This window comes from Gopherus evgoodei, chromosome 2, assembly GCF_007399415.2.
Source record: "Gopherus evgoodei ecotype Sinaloan lineage chromosome 2, rGopEvg1_v1.p, whole genome shotgun sequence".
Taxonomy (NCBI): domain Eukaryota; kingdom Metazoa; phylum Chordata; order Testudines; family Testudinidae; genus Gopherus; species Gopherus evgoodei.
This window is the reverse complement of record NC_044323.1, coordinates 161,789,786-161,808,467: the sequence shown is the minus strand read 5'-3', so window position 1 is coordinate 161,808,467 and position 18,682 is coordinate 161,789,786. Positions and strand designations below refer to the sequence as shown.

Sequence of the window (18,682 nt, the reverse complement as noted above, 5' to 3'; positions counted from 1 at the left end):
CACTCTTGCAGCATTAGATCAGCTTGTGTCTGGGACAAATCAGCAGTTTACTCATGACTTTTTCCACCTGGGGGCGGGAGGAAACCTGGACTCTTATTTTCCAGACCAACAGATGTCACTGAAACTGTGCAGATAATTGGAACGAGAAGCTACAAAGGTAACAATCACCTCAGCAACAATTAGTCACTTATCTGAGCACTAGTAAAGACATTGCTCCCATCAGCATGGCTGGCTCTGCACCTAGCAATCTGACATTTGTAGGAATGGTGGACAGTCTATTAGCCCTTTACCTACCACTGACCCATTAATTATTACCCATGCTGGCCTTTCCATGCATGCATTACAGCCACTACTCATAAAACAGGTGCAGTCAGATAGCAGGAAGGCTCTGGCAGTAAATAAATGCACCGCTACCCCGATATAATGCTACCCGATATAACACAAATTTGGATATAACGCGGTAAAGCAGCGCTCCGGGGGGGAGGGGGAGGGGAGGGCTGCGCACTCTGGTGGATCAAAGCAAGTTTGATATAACGCGGTTTTGCCTATAATGCGGTAAGATTTTTTTGCTCCCGAGGACAGTGTTATATTGGAGTGGAGGTGTAGCTGGACTCTCTCTCAGCAAACTACCAGTTACTATAAGAAAGTTTGTTCCCTTCTCCCACCCCCAGATTAAAACCATAGGCTGACGGTGCTTTAGGGAAAGAGATAGAGTAAACAGGAAGAGCAGAGTCAGCAGCTGTAGCACACAAAAGAAGCCAAGAGTTTTGCTCTTAGAAAACAAAAACAAAAAACAAAGAAAAGCAAATAAAAGCTATGAAGGCTCCAGTCCCTCCAGTCCACACTCAGCACTGTCTTCCCAGGTTCCCTCCCCTAGTCCCTCAGCAGTAGAGAGATGCTGGCAGAAAGCAGGCCTTATATCTACCACCGGGCTCCCATCAGGCTTTGCTTCTTTAAAGCTATAGCCTTGCATTCTCACTGGGAATCCCTGGCTTTTGAAGGAGCAGGGGTGAAATCTCCTTAGTGATTCATAGCTGATAAGGCCAGCAGGGACCATCTAGCCTGACCCTTGCAGGCAGCTTGTGCAGCGGGTGAGCCTCTGGCCTAAGAACCAGGACACCTAGCTTCCATTCCTGACTCTCCTGCTGCCTGGCTCTGTGTCCTCGGGAAAGTCCCTTCCCCTCTTTAGGCCCATTTCCCCTCCCTGCCGTTGTTCATTACCTCCACTGAGACACCAGGCTCCTTTTGGGCAGGGGCTTACTCGCTGTGGTCTGACGTCCCGTGGCTCCAGTCTCTGTTGGGGCTGCAGGGTGCCGTGGTAAGATAAATAATAATGATTAGATGGTGTGTGCTTTGTAGCTTTGTCAGCCAGGCTCTTTGTGCCCACCAGGGGCTCCTGGCAACTCTCCATCCCCCAGGATGCCTGTGCACCACCTGTCCTGCTACCCCCCCAGCTCTCTGTGCCCACATGTGAACCTCATTCCTCAATCAGGGGCTCTCTGTGCCCCCTCCCATTTCCATCTATGCCACATGGCAGGGGCTCTGCAACCCCCATCCACTCCTCCAGCATATGCCGGGGCTCTGTGTGTCCCCCATATCCCCCTTCCCTCCATACCAGGGTCCCCCATTCTCCCTACCCCCACCAAGGGGTCTGCATGCCCCCATTTCCCCCTCCTCCTATTCTGGGGTTCCCCATTTTCCTCCCCCACTTCCATTATTCTTTCTTGGCGGTAAGTCATTCAGGGTGTCAGCATGTTAAACTCTATTGGGAGAATGGGCATTACTGAGATGGGGCTGTTGTTTACTCGTTGGGTGTTAATGGCACCAGCAGCTGGGCCTTTGACCTATACACAATTATAGACCTGCTTGAAGCTGCTGACTGCTAACCAGATGCCGGGGGGGCTCTGTGTGTCCACCATTTCCTCCTTCCAGTTCTCCGATGTTCACCAAAATCAAAACCACTGATGCCTACAACATTCTCTACAGTTTTGGATTCAATTGGCTGCAGCATTCAAATGTTATTACATTACATCCCAATATCCAAACAGAGACATGCCATCAAATTGAGTGTAGGACCTTGCTTTGATTGGCTGACAATGCTCAATCTGGCTGTCAGTGGGTGCAACGTCAGTAGAGTTCTGTCTTGGGCCCCACCACCAGAGCCTCTAACAGCCTGTGATACAATGGTGTCTTTGAGGTTAGTGCATCTTTGCAGAGGCCAGATCTGCCAGGTTTATGTAGCGTGCAAGCCCTGGTTTAGCTTCTCAGATCCCATGCTCTAAGGTGGTATGAAGTCATGGCGAAGCTTCTCTAGGTAGTTTTCATAATTGCCATGTTAGAAAATATTATGGTCTGTGGAAATCTGTTTGTTATTGTGAATTAAGCTAAAGAACTATACAGTACTTTGTAAACCAAGCTGTCAGCTGAATGTCTCCCCCAGAGATCTCCAGTGAGCATTTAGCTGAGACATTTGTATATATGGAATTACGTCTCTTCAGTTATTTGTCATGATAGTAAACAGAGGAATAACTATTAACCATGCATCACAATAATGAACAATATCACTTACAAACGTTGCCGTGTAAAGCTGAATGAAAACTAACAAGGCTACATTCTGCAGAGAAACAGGGTAGTAATGCTATCTCCATGTCCTCTTAGCTTAACCCCAGGGTTCTCAAAATGGGGGTTGTGACCTCTCAGGGAGTCATGAGGTTAATACTTGGGGGGATTGTGAGCTGTCAGTCTCCACCCCAAACCCTGCTTCACCTCCAGCATTTATAATGGTGTTAAATTTAAAAAGTTTTTTTTTTAATTTATGAGGGGGCGGGGGGTATCTCACAGTCACTCAAAGGTTTGCTGTGTGAAAGGGGTCACCACTACAAAAGTTTGAGAACCACTGGCTTAACCCTTCAGACAATGGCATTTTCCAGACTGCCACCAGCTGAATGACTGCATCAAAGGACAGATATCTGTTGTAGGGACAGCCATACCAGGTCAGACCAGTGGCCTGTCTAGTGCAGTCTCCTGTCTCCAGGTGGGGCCAGTCCCTGATGTTTTAAAGGAAAGTGCAAGTAACCGCAGAGAGGACAATTATGGATTAATGCGTGGGCTGTGTCTCAGTAACCCTGAGATTGATTTATATCCTAACAGACGCATGTTTATAACAATGCTGTTTTTTCCACATGTAATGTGACTCTATCTGCAACCTCTGAAGGAACAATGGGCTAGAGTCCCCATTGGTGTAAATAGGATCGCTCCACTGAAGTCAGTGGGCTAGATCCACAGTTGGTGTAAATCTACAAGGCAGTGTGGCCTAGTGGTACAGCACTGGACTGAGTTATGTTCTCCTCTCTGCTACTGGCCCAATCGGTGACACTGGCCATATCACTGGCCTCAGTTTCCCTTTCTGCGCACTGTGGATAATGATGCTGACTTCCTTTGAAAAGCACTGTGAAATCACCTGATGCTAAGTGTTATTAATATCTTTATCAAGTCAATGGGCCTAATCCCCAGCTGGTGTAAACTGGCACAATTCAATTGACTTCAGTGCAGCTATGCTGATTTACACATGCCAAGAATCCATTTAATAAATCTATTTTAATCAAGGAAATGACAGTAGCTATTCCCCAGTAAGCCGTGGTGAAATCTTTCTAACATGCTCCGTGTTTTCCTTGTCTTCATGGCTCCTTCACTGCCGCCTTCTGGACTTTGTCCCTTCTGATTCTTTTTGTTGCTCTTCCATGGCTTACTCTTTGCAGCTCCTTCTCCATCCACATGCTGTGTTTGCAGCTGGAATGGGCTGCGCCCAAACCCTTGGGCATTGAATAAGTCACTGACTGCTTTCCAGTCCTCCTCTGTGCCCGCACTCGGTGCACGCAGCTCCACTCAGCCCCAGCCCTGCCTACAGTCTCCCCAGATTTGCTATGCTCAGATCCAGTCCTGCAGGGGTTTGTGCATATTTGAACCCTATTTTACTCCAAATTACAGACCCAAGTAGGACACAGGCATGTATCCCACCCTCACCCCCAGATCTTTGAACTCCTAAACACTTAGGAACATAGCAAAGCCTTCACCAGACCAGGTGAATGGTCTGTTTAGTCCAGAATCCTGTCTCTGACAGTGGGTGGTGCTTTGGTTGAAGATGAGCCCAACTAGCCATATCAGCAATGCTGTGGGATTTCCTCTAGTCTCCTGCAGCCCTGAAGCATGAAATGCGATTGTCTTGATCTTAGATCATTCTGTGGCCAATAATACATGTGCTAACTCTTTATAACATCCACTCTGGGTGTGGCTCTGTCAGGAATATGCTCCTGTACTCATCAAACCACAGGGTCTAGTCCCATCTCCCCATGGCACGCACAGCTCCCATTAAGGGTAACGAGAGTTACACACCTGCTTGACGGAGGAACGGAATTCTCTGTCCTTTAAGTAAGTCCCAATTTACACATTGGCTGTTACACCCCCCTCTCCCTACTTGCCTGTTGCAGCCAGGATTCCCTTGAGTGTTGCCACTTTACCTGCTTCGCTCCCTGTAACCAGGGGTCCTGGGAGCCCAACTCACTCCTTCTGGTACCTCCCGGCTTTTCATCAACTGCTCCAGTGCAGCTCGGCAAAGGACACACACTCACTGCAGCAGCTGTGGCATTGTGCTGTGCTGACCTTCCGGGTACTTGCACAGAACACTGCTGTTTTGCACCACTGCAGCCAAGGGGTCTTATTTCCCCTCTTGGGCCACCTACAGTACGTCCCTCCTGTCCGCGTTATCTGCAGGATGCTTTGTTTTGTTACATATGGAGCTTCTTCGGATCAGCTCCAGGCCACCAAGTTGAATATGGGCCCGTGAGTTTAGCAACCAAAAAGTCAGCACAATGGGCAGATGTTTTCTGGCCTATAAAGACACCACAATGCCTAGCACTAGTGTCCTCTCTGCTGGCAGCATCAGTAGAGAGCTGAATGGGCCCTGGAGACTGATCTCCCCTTTGCCCCCTAGAAATAGCCCTTTTAGGTCAGCACTAGGGGTACCCTGGCATGGGACTGGCATTGTCCACCCTGTCCCACTTCTGGGGATAAATGCAGGACTTTAGTCTCCAGGGCTGCTGCTTCCACCAGGACTAATATGGGGGGAAAAAAAGAAAAGAAAAGCTTCTTTCTGTGGCTAAGAGAATGCCTAGACTTCCCCTGTTCGCCTCTGCCCAGCATGACCGTGTGACCTTCACTTGGCATGTGTGTGTCAGACGCTCTTGAGGGGCACATAACTTTGTGCCTTGCTCTGTCCTTTGAAATGCTGTGTGCATTTGTGGGCAGACATTGCTGCCTCACCTGAAAATCACCAGAGATCCGTGTACAGAAGTGAGAGGAAAAAAAATACGCCTTCCGCTTTCATTCACATATTTATTAGGTGGGCAGATCATTCTGCGGTCAGCTTGACTTCAGCCTTTACCAATGGGGATATTTATAAGGAGCACAGCATGCAGGAACTGCTCTGCATGTGCATCCAAGTCGCTCCTTTTCCAGCACAAGGTATAATGTTGCCTTTGTTCGCTTTGGGTCGGAGGCAGAGTCAAAGCAAAAGCGCACCATGCCTTTCATTTGATCCTCCTCCCCCCAGCCCCGGCAACAAAATCTTGCATGTTTTCTGTTTAAATAGCACACAGTTGTGAAGTGTCCTGGCTCTTTCCACACACATGCTGTGCCCTCAGCAACTGCTGCAATAAATCAATGGGAAAATAGAGGCTGCCAGTTAGACTAAACAAGTGCATTTGCAAGGATTGCTAACCCTCATTAATCACTCTGACAGTCCTAAAAACACATTTCCCCTTTAATGACTGTATTTGGATAATCAGTGCTTTTTCCTCCTCAGTCAGAGTTTGAGTAACGGACAGCTGGTGTTATTATAGCCATTCATGGGAGAGAGCTGGGAGCAGGGTCAACTGAGAGTCAACCACTGGAGGTCTCCTGCAATTCAGGGCGAGCTGGAAAAGTTGTTGTTATGCAATAATGAGGCGAGCTGCTTGCTGCCAATACAGATCCAAACATACATTTACCAATGTCCTAACACCCACCTGTCTTATCTGAGCAACATTCTCCCCCCTTTCCCCTCCAACAAAATCCACTGCCATCTGGGGTTGAAAGGCTCATTTTTGGTTCACTGTGTTGCCTTTAGGTGGTTTTTGCTTTCAGAGTAAGTTTGAAACCAGGCACATTTTTCTGTGTAAATGATGTCACACATTAATGCACAGCACATTATGAAAATGGTAATTCAAACCCATATAACTCTAAATTAAGCCATACGTTATCCAATGCACTGAGCCATATATTTTGCAGAAAGACAGGATGAAATCAAATCAAACTGAAACTGTGGAGTGCAGATTGTTAGAATAATTAATAAAGTGCATCCCAGAGCTCTTATTAGAAGATGAATTCTGCAGTAACCAGGGCATACATTAGATGGGGAGTTGGCAACGCAATCATTTCCTAGCAGAGAAAGTCACAGAGTGTTGACTGGCATCAGAGGAGACTTTGCAGTGTTTACATAGTCTGGGCCAGTAATGCAGTCTTTAGGAAACAACTGCCATGGGGAATTTTCCTGCATGAAGACCAATGAATTTAGAGAGTTGCAACCCTGGTGTATGGACGTATCAGAACTGTGTCCCAGTGGTTGAATTGCATGGAGAGTCCAAACTCAGGAAGGATCTCTTTAAGTCGGCTACATTTTCAAATGGGGGCTTAATGTCCCCCAAAGGGCAGATCTGCAAGGCAACCAGGAAAAATGGCAACTTCATTGTAGAGGGCTAATCCATCTGGCCCCACTCTCTCCGTCCCATTAACCTGGGAAATTATTCCTAAAGGAATGTACTGCTCTGGCAGGGAGCTAAAGCTGCTCTGCTTGTTCTTCCTACAGGATGGATCTTTGAGACCTCCCAGCTGCCAGCCCTGATGTACCCCCATTGATCTCAGTAAGACAACTCACCTGTTTAGTGTTAGTTAGGTGCTGGCATCCCTTTCTGAATCAGGGCCCCGGTCAGGTCAGCCTTTCCTTGTCCTACTGGGAACTCTCCTGCCAGTTGTGCTAATCATGGAGATCATTTGGATTTTGCTCCTTCTAGGTCCTCTCATTGCTCCACTTCCTCCTGCCATGATGAGATGCTGCTGCAAATGGGATGGGGCCTTCACTTGCAGGCTCTGGCGATAATTAAAGCACCTTGTTACTGTGGGGAGAGTCAATTGAATAAAATGCCTGTAGGAACAGCCTGTGATGGCAGAAGCCCTGAATTATGAAGCCCCTTCTCTCTTGGGGTTTTGTGCAAGCCCCCATTCGTGGGGTACCCCAGCAACTCGATACAGAAAGGGTGTAGCAAGATCATGGGCTCTTCAGCTTTTGCAGGCTCCTGGCAGAGGAGAATCTGGGGCAGGAGGGAGAGGCCCGTCGTCAGACACCACCACCATGTGCTGTGCCCGAGATGATAGTGCAAACGCTCAGATAAAGCAGTTTGTTCCTCCTTTACACCCTTTCCCACTCAGCCCCACTCCTCCCACCTCTTGCAGATATTACAGCTTCCTTATTTATTATTTAACATATATCACATACCCATTGCTGTGGCATCAGGGCATGATGATTAGACGGCATTGACAAATCATTAGCAACATGGCTTATCCTGCACAGCCTCAGCAGCACCTCTCACCTCCCACCGGATCCAGGCAAAACCTCCACAGTCAGACCAAGCTCAGGCGACCGCTCTGCTGAAAAGATGAGCCCGGCATCATGGTCTGCAAACAGAGGCCTTGATCCTGAAAAGGCCTTACCCCCAAAGGAGCAGCTCTGGTGTGTAAAGGTCAGCATATGCAAGACTGGGACTGTAGGCTCTTACACACACACACACACACACACACACACACACACACACACACACACACACACTGCTGCACCACTCTCAAGAAGGCACGTCTAGCTGCAGGCCATGCCTAGCGCAAAGCACTGATCTCCTTCTAGCCATCAGTGTAGTCTCTCTCCAGTGCCTTAGAGGCACACCATGGAATTTACTAATCTGAAATCAAAACTCGGATAAACCACTCACCCTTCCCCATAGCTCCCATCCACTTCCCCGACTGCAGCAAGAGATGACAAAAAACAATCAGGAAAAGTGGCCATGCTGTAATTCTCAGCACCTGGGCCACATCACTGAAAACTGACCCAGGCTGGAATACCACCCATCCTCATGATGCACCTTCTCTCTGCCCAGCCCTCCGGGAAATGACAGTCTCCTCTTTAAGGGTCCCCTTTATTTCCAGTGACTTGTGGCCTCCTCTGTGCCATCAGCTGGGGAAGGCAAGGAAACAGAACCAGCAGGCAGTTTATTCACCTGTAGTCAAAGCTCAAGTTAAGGGAAGGTGGGTATAAGGGAAAATGTGAGCAGAAGGAAAGGGAAGAGAAGCCACCCTCCCATTAAATTGTTACCATCCTGGCTCTGTGAAAAGCAGCTGCAGCAGGAAATCCTTTGGGGGAAGGACTGTGGTGAATGGGGCAGGCTGGAAAGAGCCACTCTGTCCTGCACCTAATCTCCATTGATAGTAACAGCATACACATTGCACGGGACTGCAGAACCAAGTGCCGACTTGGGGTCATTGTTCCTTGATCAGTTCTACCTGCAGCCCTGGTGGTTGGCAAGTTACAACCTCTTCTCACCTGGGCAGTTCCCCAGCTCCTTAGGCAAAGCCTTAGCAAGACAATGTAGCTCAAAGGGGACGTGGGGGAACTGGGCCAGTTTTACAGATGGGAAGCCCCTGGGATTGTAGTTATTCAGCTATCTCTTGCCCCTGAAATCTCGTAAGCACATTTAAAACTTCCTGCAGTAAGGAAGGGCAGGGTGTGTCTGGGGTCTTCCAAGCCCCAAAGTTACCATGATGTCTCTGAAAGGCCTAAGGGTGGTGCTGTTCCCTAGAATGAGGACATGGGAAACTGCCTGGAGTCTCTTATGGCCAGCAATTGGGGAGCACGGGGAATGACAGGTTGGCCACACCCCAGCGTATCTCAAGTGCTTCTGTGTGCTCTCTTGCTCACATGCTACCTGCCCGCAGCACAATTTGGATGAATAGTGGAATTAAAAGATTGTGTTTAGCGAGCAGCCTGTTTAAGCATGTTTTCTTCAGCTGGAGGAACACCCAGAAATTTAAATACAGGGCACAAGACACATATTACAGGGAGTAATTAACTAAAATTAATTCCATGATTCACCCCTATGCAACAGGATAAAAGCCCTCAGAAGGAGTGCATTGCAGGTGAGAGACACACATTAGGTGCAGCAAGATAGATATTTCTATGGAGATCCCACTACTGCTAAAACCTGAAGAGATCGGCTAAGAAACAGGCCTCTCTCCCTGGAAGGGCAGAACATCTCCCCATCACGGGAAGAGGAGGCAGCAGCAGGTGCTGCCTTCCCGTCCCAGCCAACCAGCCAGGGCGAGGTGGTTCACGTTGTCCCTTACCTTCCAAAACAACCCAGGTTTCCATTTTGCAAACTGCTCCGTGCGGCGGCAAGCTCAGTGCACTGTGGAGACAGATGCTGTTGGGTGGCTTGTAATCTTTTCTGCCAAGCGGGATGGGGATGGGAAGGATACGGATTTCAGACTCATTTATCAAACCTGTTCTCATTCGCTCTGCCTGCACACTGAAAAATCGCTCTCTGCAGCACCTACATTTACCTTAGGGGAGACACTGAGCTAGGTATAGGAACAGATATGGGAACCCATTTATGTTGCTTTTCCAGCCATATATAAATTCCTTCGCATGGCTGCAGTTACAGAGATGATCTGGAATTGAATAGCTAGAGAAACTCTGAGGGGCTTTGGATCTTCGTACAGTTGCTCCTGGTTCTTAAAAGCATTCCCACCCTTTTCTCTATAACCATGCCTGGTATGCCATGAGCAAAACCTCCAATCGAGCATATATATTAATAATGAACCAAGGTACCAGACATCCCTTTCTGCACGGTTAGCTCCATACTGTCCAGTGATGGCCATTATAATCGGGCCAGGAATGGTGATAATGGTATCCTTAACACCCTAATGCTCTAGGAATTGTTCTGGAATAGTTCAATGGCCTGGTTAGATCACAATGATCCCTTCTGGCCTGATACTCCATGACTCTAATTTGACTCAGTTATCTAGTCCCAGGAGGGACTGGTCTACTCAATTTAGGACTAAGCACTCTCACCCCTGACCTTCCCCAGCCCAACATCTGCAAAGTGGGGATAATTTTCTAACTCGGCATGCTGCTGAGATGATCAAAAAAAAAAATTTGTAAAATGCTGTATAGGGTCCTATAAATTGTATTCGGGAGCTGCTAGGCTCCGTTATAATTGGCATTACTCAGACGAGCACACAGGCAGTGCCAGCAGGGATTCATCTGCTGCACTTGCTCTTTTCCAGGTGCATCACTGCGGTGCAGGTAGAATAGATGTAAGTCGGACAAGGGGTAGAGAAATAAATTTGCTACTGGGCTTCTCTCTGCCACTAGGTGGTGCTGTAACCCTTCAAGCCTCCACCTCCACCAACTCTTCCCCACCCCATTCTCAAAAAACCCTCCACCAGCTGCTTCTGCAGCTCTCTTATTCCTCTTCAGTTACAACCTCTTGCCCTTCATTTTTCGTATTGCCTGTATAAAAACTGCACCCAGCACCATTCCATTTGTTACAGGGAACAAAAGCCGCAGCACTCAGGAGTGACATTCACAACATTATAGGCTTTTCCCTTCTTTCCCCAAACCATTTGTGGCCACAGTTAGTGGGCTCACTTTTCATGGAAAACCTTCCGGCTGCTGCAAAGATAGTGCCTGGCTAATGGAGGCGATTTGTATAAAGACAAAAGGGTGGGGGAAATGGGCGAGAAAATGCAAGAGAGAACACACCACAGGGTGAATATAACCAAGTATTCATTTATTAACAAAATAAGACTTACCAAGATGGAGCTCTATTCACCCAAAATGATCCGCAGCCTTCCCTGCTGCGTTAGATTGGGGATGGGAGGAGGGCAGGCTCTGCACCCCATTCATGGTTCATTCCTGTAGGTCAAGAAAAGCTGGGGCTTGGGGATGGGGGTTTTTGGTATGTAGACTGGGCCTGTAGAAATCAGATCAAGATGGATTTGGCCCTGGGCGCTGGATTAAATGACCCAGTTTGTACCAGGCTGGGCGGCTCTCTCCTAGCTATTTCTGTGGCTGTGAAGGGTCTCTTCTCCCCTGCCCCCATCAGCGAGTCACAGACAGCAAATTCATAATCCACATCTTTTAATTTTGATCAGGTGCCCTGTGGTGGATCAGTGAGCGAAAGCAAGTCATCTGCAGTGGCACAGCCATTACAGCTCATCCCAGGACATCATTGGACTCCTTCAGTATTTTCAGAGGAGTCCAGAGACCACGCTGACTGGTAGACTAGTTCTAGGTCTGTACAGGAGCCCACTGGTGCTGGAAGGCAAGGCAGATTTTCCAAGCACGGGAGAGCACGGGAGAGCAGGAGACAGGATACCGGACTAGATGGAGGACCACTGGTCTGAAGCAGTATGGCACTTCCTATGTCCTTTTCCAAACTATAGAAAGAAGCAGGTATCGTCCACCCACTGTCCTGATCAGTAGGTCTCCTTGGCTTTTGCAGACAGCGCCACATTTTGGGATGAAGAGAGCTCTGGGGCAGCACTGCCATAGACGTTCTCCCAGCTGCCCTTCCTCCCTCTCGCCCCACCACCATTGCCCCTTCCCCAAAATACATTACAAAAAAAAAATTACATCTCTGTTAACTGTACAAACAAAGAGAAACGGAATTTCAAAATGATAAAACGAGGGAGGGGAAAATGTATTTGTTAAAAGAGGCCATGCAAGGATTTCCTGGGGAGGGGACACAATAAAATAGAATTTCAAAAGAAGAAAGAAAAGGGAAAATAAAGGAAAAAGAAAAGCCCCACACCTGCAAAGGAAAGGATTTTTTTTTAGACACAGACTTTCTGCCTACCATTGATTCATTGGTATATTAATGCACTTAATATTCCCAGCTTTAAGCTAACATACAGTAAATAAATACACAGTCCAAGGAAGGGAAGGAGAGCGGGGGAGGATGAGGAGGGGGTGCTTTAGTTACTGATATCCAAGCGCAGAAGCTGAAGTTAGTCTTTGGCCATACAGCGCATATGGAGAGTAGTAGGGTCCAGCTGCTGGCAAGGAGGGCACTGGCAGAGCACCGGCTGTGGGCAAGTGGCTCTTGCCATAAGGGTGGTACCTGTTTAGTCCCAAAGTGTGTGGGCTCCTCAAAGACAGGGATCCCGGTAAAGTGTTGGGGCTCCCTGGGGCAGTGGGTGGGAGGTGGAGGTGGCAGGATGCCGCAGAGCCAAGACCAGAGGTAGGGTAGCCAGCCAAGAGTTTCTCCGCCCCAGGCAGAGCCGTGTGGGTCCGTAGGTGGGTGAGCAGTTCCTCCGAGGTGGCAAACCTCTTGTCACAGGGTCCACTGGCAGACACCCAGTTGCATATGTGGGGTAAGGGGTCGTTCTGGAGCATGAAGCCGTATGTGTAGAGGGGGTGGCTGGGCAGGCTTGGGGTGGCGCTGGAGGACAGGGTGGTGTGGACGGAGTGCAGGGGGTGTGTGGGGTACACCAGAGGGTATCCGCTTTTCAGGCTGCCAGGGTCGTGCACACAGCTGGAGCAGTTGCTGGTGCCCAGGTGCGAGGCGCTGTGGTAGCTCAAGCAATAGGGGTCTCGGCATAATCCCTGCATGAAGGAGGGCGGGGAGGCCCCGGTCAGTGGGCTGGAGCTGGGCGGCTTGCCGGGCAAGCCCAAGGTCCCCGGCAGCTGGCTGCTCACTAGGCCGGCTTTAGTAGGATCCAGGCCGGGCACGAACTGGGATGGGTAGCCTGCGTAAGCCCCAACGATGGACCCGTGGTAGCCGATGCTGGAAGGGGGCAGGGGGAAGACGGAGTGGCCCGGCTTGTAGGGGGACACTGGGGCCACGTGGCCGGCGGGCGCCAGGGCCGGAGGTTCCGATTTGCGCCCCGAGGTGGCCTCCCCATGGGCCCCGGTGTCTGCGCTCCCTGCGCCCCCGCCGGCCCGGCTCAAGCCGCTGCCCCCGGGCCCCGGCGCCGCTTCGGGGCTGGGCTTGGCCGCCGCCTCGGGCTCCTTCTTGTCCTCCTGGCCCTTGCAGTCTCCGTGCTGCGGGGAGCTGCCCCGGGACCCGCCCGGGGAGGAGGCGGCTGCCGCATGCGGCGGGAAGGGCGGGCAGGTGGCGCTGGGCACCCGGAACCCTGCCTTGTCCGCGCCAGGGCCCGCGCCCGCCGAGCCGCCCTCCTTGCGGGGGTCCCCGCCGCCTTTGGAGTAGGGCTTGAAGCTAGACTTGTCCTCGGCCGGGGAGTCGCCGCCGCCGCCCAGCTGCTTGAGGGCGGAGGAGGTGGAGCGGGCGCCTGGCTCCTTGTCCGCGCCGGGCAGCCCGTTGGCGGTCACCGCGTTGAGCTTGGAGGAAGGCGGCGGGTCCGGCTTGCCGATCTGGGAGCAGGTCTGTGCCAGGAGCGCCAGCGGGCTCTTCTTAGCGTCCAGCTGCGGGGAGAGAGGTCAGAGCGCGGGTGAGTCGACGCGCAGCGATCCTGCTCCGGAGAGCCAGGGCTCGGACCCTGCGCTCACTCCGAGCCGCGCGCACAGCCCCCCAAAGCCGGGGGAATCGGGGGGGGGGGGTCCGCAGCTCCCAAGCGCAAGGCTGGGGACAGAGAAGGACTCAGCCCCGGGGCGCTCTCAGACCCCCACGGCCCCGGGGAGACACTGGCGGTAACAGTCCCACTGGCACCCTGCAGCTGGGTAGAGACTGGGGTGGGAAGCGAAGCCCTTTCCCAACCCCCCCCTTCCGGGTGGTCTCGGGGTTCTCAGCCCCTGCTGGTCCCCAGCAGGAGGAGCCCCAGCCCCGTCTCTCTCCTTTGGACCCTCGCCAAGGGCAGGCTTGCCCTGCTGCTCTACCCCCCGGCAGGGTAAAGAGGGTTTGCCCCTTCCACCCGCCCCACTCCGGAACTTCGCTTGGAAACCTGGCAGCTAAATCGAGGAGAGGGACCCCGGTGCCGTGAGAGTCGCCCGGACTCCTCAGGCTCTCCCAGAGAGGTTAAGGGCGGGGCGACCCACCCCAGCTTGCCTCCAGGAGGGCGCAGGAGCCCGGAGCTTCCTAGTGTCCAGAGAGGGAGAGAAACAAGGGAAGCGAAGGGGGCTGGTGCCATCCCTTGCTGCGGGGTGTGCGCGCAAAGGCGCACCGCACTTCGGGGAAGCACTGTGCGCCCTGCCCCAGGGCAGCGCTCTGGGGCACGGGTCAGCTCGCACCAAGGGACCGGGGAAGGGACGAGGAGCGGCTCCGATGAGCAGAGCGGACCGGGGCGGTCCTGGGCCAGGTGGATCGGGGACCTGTCCGGGTGCGATCCCTGCCCGGGGCAGGAGGATAAAGGCGCGGCTCCGGAGCAGCGCGCTTTGCCCTCCCCGGGTAGGCAGAATGGCTGGGGGGCCCTGGCCGGGACTGACCTCGATGGGGCTGACGGGCGTGGAGGAGAGAGGCTGCAAGTATTCCGGGTGCAGGAGGTGGCCAGTGTGGGCGCTGAGCATCTTCAGGACCCTGATGGGGAGCCGGTTCGCCTGGCGCAGGGGGTCCGCCGGGGGCAGGTGAGAGAGTGCCGGACAGGCTGCTGCTGCTGCTGCTGCAGGGGACGGTGCGTTCTCCCCTCCGCTGCTCTGCGGTGTCCTTGGGTTAGATCCAGCGGGCGAACCGCTCATTTGGAGGAGGCTGCAGGGGGAGAGAGCCGGGCGGGGTGGGGTAGGGTAAGGGGGGAGGGGAAAGGGAGGGAGGCGAGCTCTGGGGGCTGCGGGGTGAGCTCCGCTGTGCTGCCGAGCTGAGCAGGGCGGTGGCGGCAGCAGCAGCACCGGCCCCGGTAAGACAAAAACCTTCCACTTTCCCTATCAACACGTCAAATAGCCCAGATCAGCACCCACACTTCAAAGGGACCAACCCTCCCCACCAATCCGGGACCTGCCAGGGACCCCGGGGCGGGATCAGACGCCGTGGGGGGAGCTTAGCGTGGTAGGAGGGGATATACTTAAAGGGCCCTGGGCGGCCCTCCTCTCCCTGGCTCTAACAATGCGAGATCCCAGGCAGAACCAGACGTATTTCCACCCATAGAAGGGACGAGACACACCCCCCTTTAAAAGCACATCCCAGCTAAGCAAGATCATGACGGCACTAAAAGGAAGGGGGGGGTGCACTGCTTTTTGGCCCTGGTCCCATGCCTGGGACAGATGGTGAAATATAACCCACCGAAAAGGTACAGAGCAGGTGACTGCAGCAGGGCACACCCCAGACAATGTCTAACTTTAAGAGTGTGCGCCCTGAGTTAGTAACTGGAGCAGTGACAGTCACCTCGATAGGCTGTTAGGCTGTTCTCTGGAATGCTGTGAGGTTTCTCATTCCAAGCCAAGCTTTATTTATTTATTTACAGTTTCCAGTTTTGTTTGCCAGGTTAACTCCCGAATTGCAAATCGGTGCAGTAATTAGGTTTATTGGATTTAGTGTAATGTTGTGCAATCCTGCACAGGAGTTTGTTTTATAATGTATAAAATAAAGTATGCAATCGCTGCATTTAAAGTATACTTCATGAAGTGCTATATAAACACCAAGTATTATTGTTTTCAGAGTGTTGACAAACATTCACTAATTAATTACATTTATGTAATCATTACATGTGAAATCATCCAACTGTGCGCACTGAATGCATAGCCCAGTGAACCAGGCAAAGTAAGGCTCTCATCCTCCCAACACTTACAAATTTACTAAAAACTTTACTACTTTGAGTACTCCAGTTTACATCAAGGTAACTAGTGGGAGCAGTAAAATTAAGCATGTTAGTCTGCAGGACTGGGGCCTTTCTCAATCCTGCAAAGATTTATGCAAGTGCTTAATTTTAAATAGTCCAGACTTCTCACCTACATAAAGTTATGCATATATGTAAGTCTTTTTAGGATTGGCATTTAACCGACACACCTGTATGAGAGTTTGTAGGATTTGAGTGAGGCCTGAGTTGAGAGGCCTGTCTTGGCCAATAGAACAAAAATGTGATTTCTTTAGAATTAACTGGAAGTCACATTCCAATTATCTATCTATCTATTTTTGGCAGCCATCATAATTTATTTTCCATTTGTTTAGGCAATGAAACAATCACCAAACCCACTAAAGACTGTGTGTTCTCTGCACAGATAGGTCATGTGCTGAAAAGCCAAGGAACAACTACTCAGTACAGTGGTTTTCAACCTTTTTCAATATGTGGACTCCTAAAAAGTTTCAAATGAAGGTGTGGGCCCTGTGGAAACCTTAGTCTGCAGCCGCTCAGTGATCTGTGGACCACAGGTTGAAAACCACTCACTTAGTATATTTTGGGTGATGTCATTGCTGCAGTATTAAAAACAAGGTTTATCTGGAAGAAATTACTTATTGGAAAAACTAGTAACCCTGCCTCTCTGGTTGGCATAGTATATCACTAACATATTTATAACTTTGAATGTTTGACATTTTCATGTTTTCTTTCATGTACTTCTGGCTGAAGGCATATAATTTGCCAATAGTACATTACATGGCAATTGTTTGCTGCATAGTTGTGGAGAATGGAAATGAACAACCTTTCAGCAGTGTATTTCTTAACTGTGTATATACACTTTATTGGCCAGGGGAATTCACTGTTGGGAACCAGAGTTCAGCAGTACAGTTACACTTTTACATTTGCAGAGTGTTTTTCAAATTCCAGATACCTGGAAGGAAAAAAAAGAGAGAGAGCGCAAGAGAGAGATGTATAATTAATCATATTAGATCCTGGCAGATGCTCTATGTTACAACAATGTTGCTATTATTAAGTTCATATGGCCACCCATTATAAAGTCTGTGTGCTCAGTGTTCTGGGAAAAAAAGCTTTGCTGGATTTCCCCCAGTGGAGTGAAGGCATCTCTGTGTTACATGCCTCACTTCAAGGACCACTTTCCCAACCACAATCAATCACTCTGTTTGTCAGACCTGTCAATTCCACCTCATTGTGAGACTTTTTTTCCTAAGCTGACCGCAAGATTGATTCAATCCGAACAACAAAAAATGCAAAAGGAGAGGTCTGCCTTTCAAAGAAACCATTCAAGTAAGAAGGAAATAAAAAACCTTTCCGCCAAGTAATTCAAGTTGTATGCCAACAACACCACCACACGTCCCACCTTATTTTATTTTAGTTCGTTACGTGGGCTGGGATTCAGCAGCTATTACAATGGGCACTTGCAAGAACGTCTCTCCAAACAAACAAACAAACAAACAAACAAACAAACAAACAAACAAACAAACAAACAAATGAAGTTAGGGAGCAGAGAGATGGTATCTTGAGGACTGTATATGCTGGACCGCAGAAATATTACAGGGCTTAGGTTGCCCCTGCTTTAACTCTGCTTGGATGCTGATGCAGCCTGCTGAAGTCAATGGAGTTATGCCATTGTAATATTAGAGTAAATGAAGTGCTGAATCAGCACTACAGAATGAAATACACAAGGTTTTCCCTTTTTTTTTTAAATCCCAACCAGTCAAGATAGTAGAGAAAATAAATTCTCTCCTTCCCAAAGTGAGGGTTTATTATATTGATTGCATTTGAGTTTCTAATGATAATTAAGGTGCTGCATTCTGACGCTTGAATTGTACTGACAGTTTTCAGGCTCAGGCAGGGGCTATTTTTCTTTCTAAATGTTCTAAGCCAGAGAACAAGTGCAGAGCGAAGGGAGCATTAGCAGGAATAGTGTGTGGCAGTTATCAGTACATTGGAAACAAAATTGCCAGATCAAACTTGTATCTGCGGGAATAAAACGTCATCAAAAGATCATCACAGATAATGATGAGTCCGTTTAACATTCTAATATTATGGGGACTTATTATCTCTGATTATACTCTTGGTTTTTAAATCTGTCTGGGTGCTATTTTCCCTAAGCAGATAATTAACGGGGAGTACGGTGAGAAAGGGGATAAGATCTTATTTCATATTCATTTCAGCTCTGTAAAAAGTCACCTTGTGCCACAAAAAAATGCCTTCAAGAAATATATATTTTATATTTTTAAAGTTGAAATGAGAACACTTGCTAAGAAAAAGAAAAAAAAAGAATCACACGCAGCATTAAATAAAGAGAAACGTTTCGAATAACAGTGAAACAAAAAACAAACAAAAAAGGCTTTCTTGGGAATTTAGGGCAAGGGATTTTGATAATGATTTTTGGGTGCCATGATTTTGTTTGCCCAAACTGAGGTGCCTTTAAAGGGGCCTGATTTTCAAAGGGTGCCTGAATTTGGTCACCCAAAAATGAAGGCACCTAAAACCACTAGAAAATGTAGGCTGTAAATATTTAGGTGTTTGTAATAGTTTAAATAAAGTTTCACACTCAGGAAATCGGCTCCAACAGATATTGTTCTATGATGAATTGTATTAGCTCAGGCCTCAGTTCTGAGAACACTTAATCTATAGTGCTTAACTTTATGGACATGAGTAGTTCCGCTGAAGGACATAAATGGAACTACTTGTGTGTAAAGTTAAGAATGTGCACAAGTATTTGCAGGAACAGGGCTTTAATGCATATTAGCCAAAGTGTTCCCCTCTGTATTGTTTGTTCTTTTCTTTGCAA

The 18,682-nt window shown here is 49.5% G+C and overlaps 1 protein-coding gene across 2 annotated transcripts; it reads right to left on the bottom strand.

The window, feature by feature from the left end:
* Positions 1–5,438: 5,438 nt before the first annotated feature.
* On the bottom strand, positions 5,439–15,019 carry ZNF703 (zinc finger protein 703). Of its 2 annotated transcripts, none has more exons than XM_030552144.1 (4): positions 14,525–15,019; positions 10,954–13,567; positions 6,971–7,208; positions 5,439–5,705 (listed from the first exon to the last, which is right to left on the bottom strand). In XM_030552144.1, exons 1-2 carry the CDS (start codon positions 14,771–14,773, stop codon positions 12,122–12,124), a joined length of 1,695 nt encoding a protein of 564 aa, XP_030408004.1. In that variant the 5' UTR covers positions 14,774–15,019; the 3' UTR covers positions 5,439–5,705; positions 6,971–7,208; positions 10,954–12,121. The 2 variants fall into 2 exon arrangements, with proteins under 2 accessions (XP_030408004.1, XP_030408003.1); XM_030552143.1 differs by having other exon boundaries at positions 6,971–7,182.
* Positions 15,020–18,682: the final 3,663 nt, after the last annotated feature.

Excerpts from the sequence above, each read along its gene's own strand:
- ZNF703 (XM_030552144.1), bottom strand. The coding sequence starts at position 14,773 with ATGAGCGGTTCGCCCGCTGGATCTAACCCAAGGACACCGCAGAGCAGC. Across the intron at positions 13,568-14,524 it reads CGCCCGTCAGCCCCATCGAG|CTGGACGCTAAGAAGAGCCC; the intron begins GTCAGTCCCGGC and ends CTCTCCCCGCAG.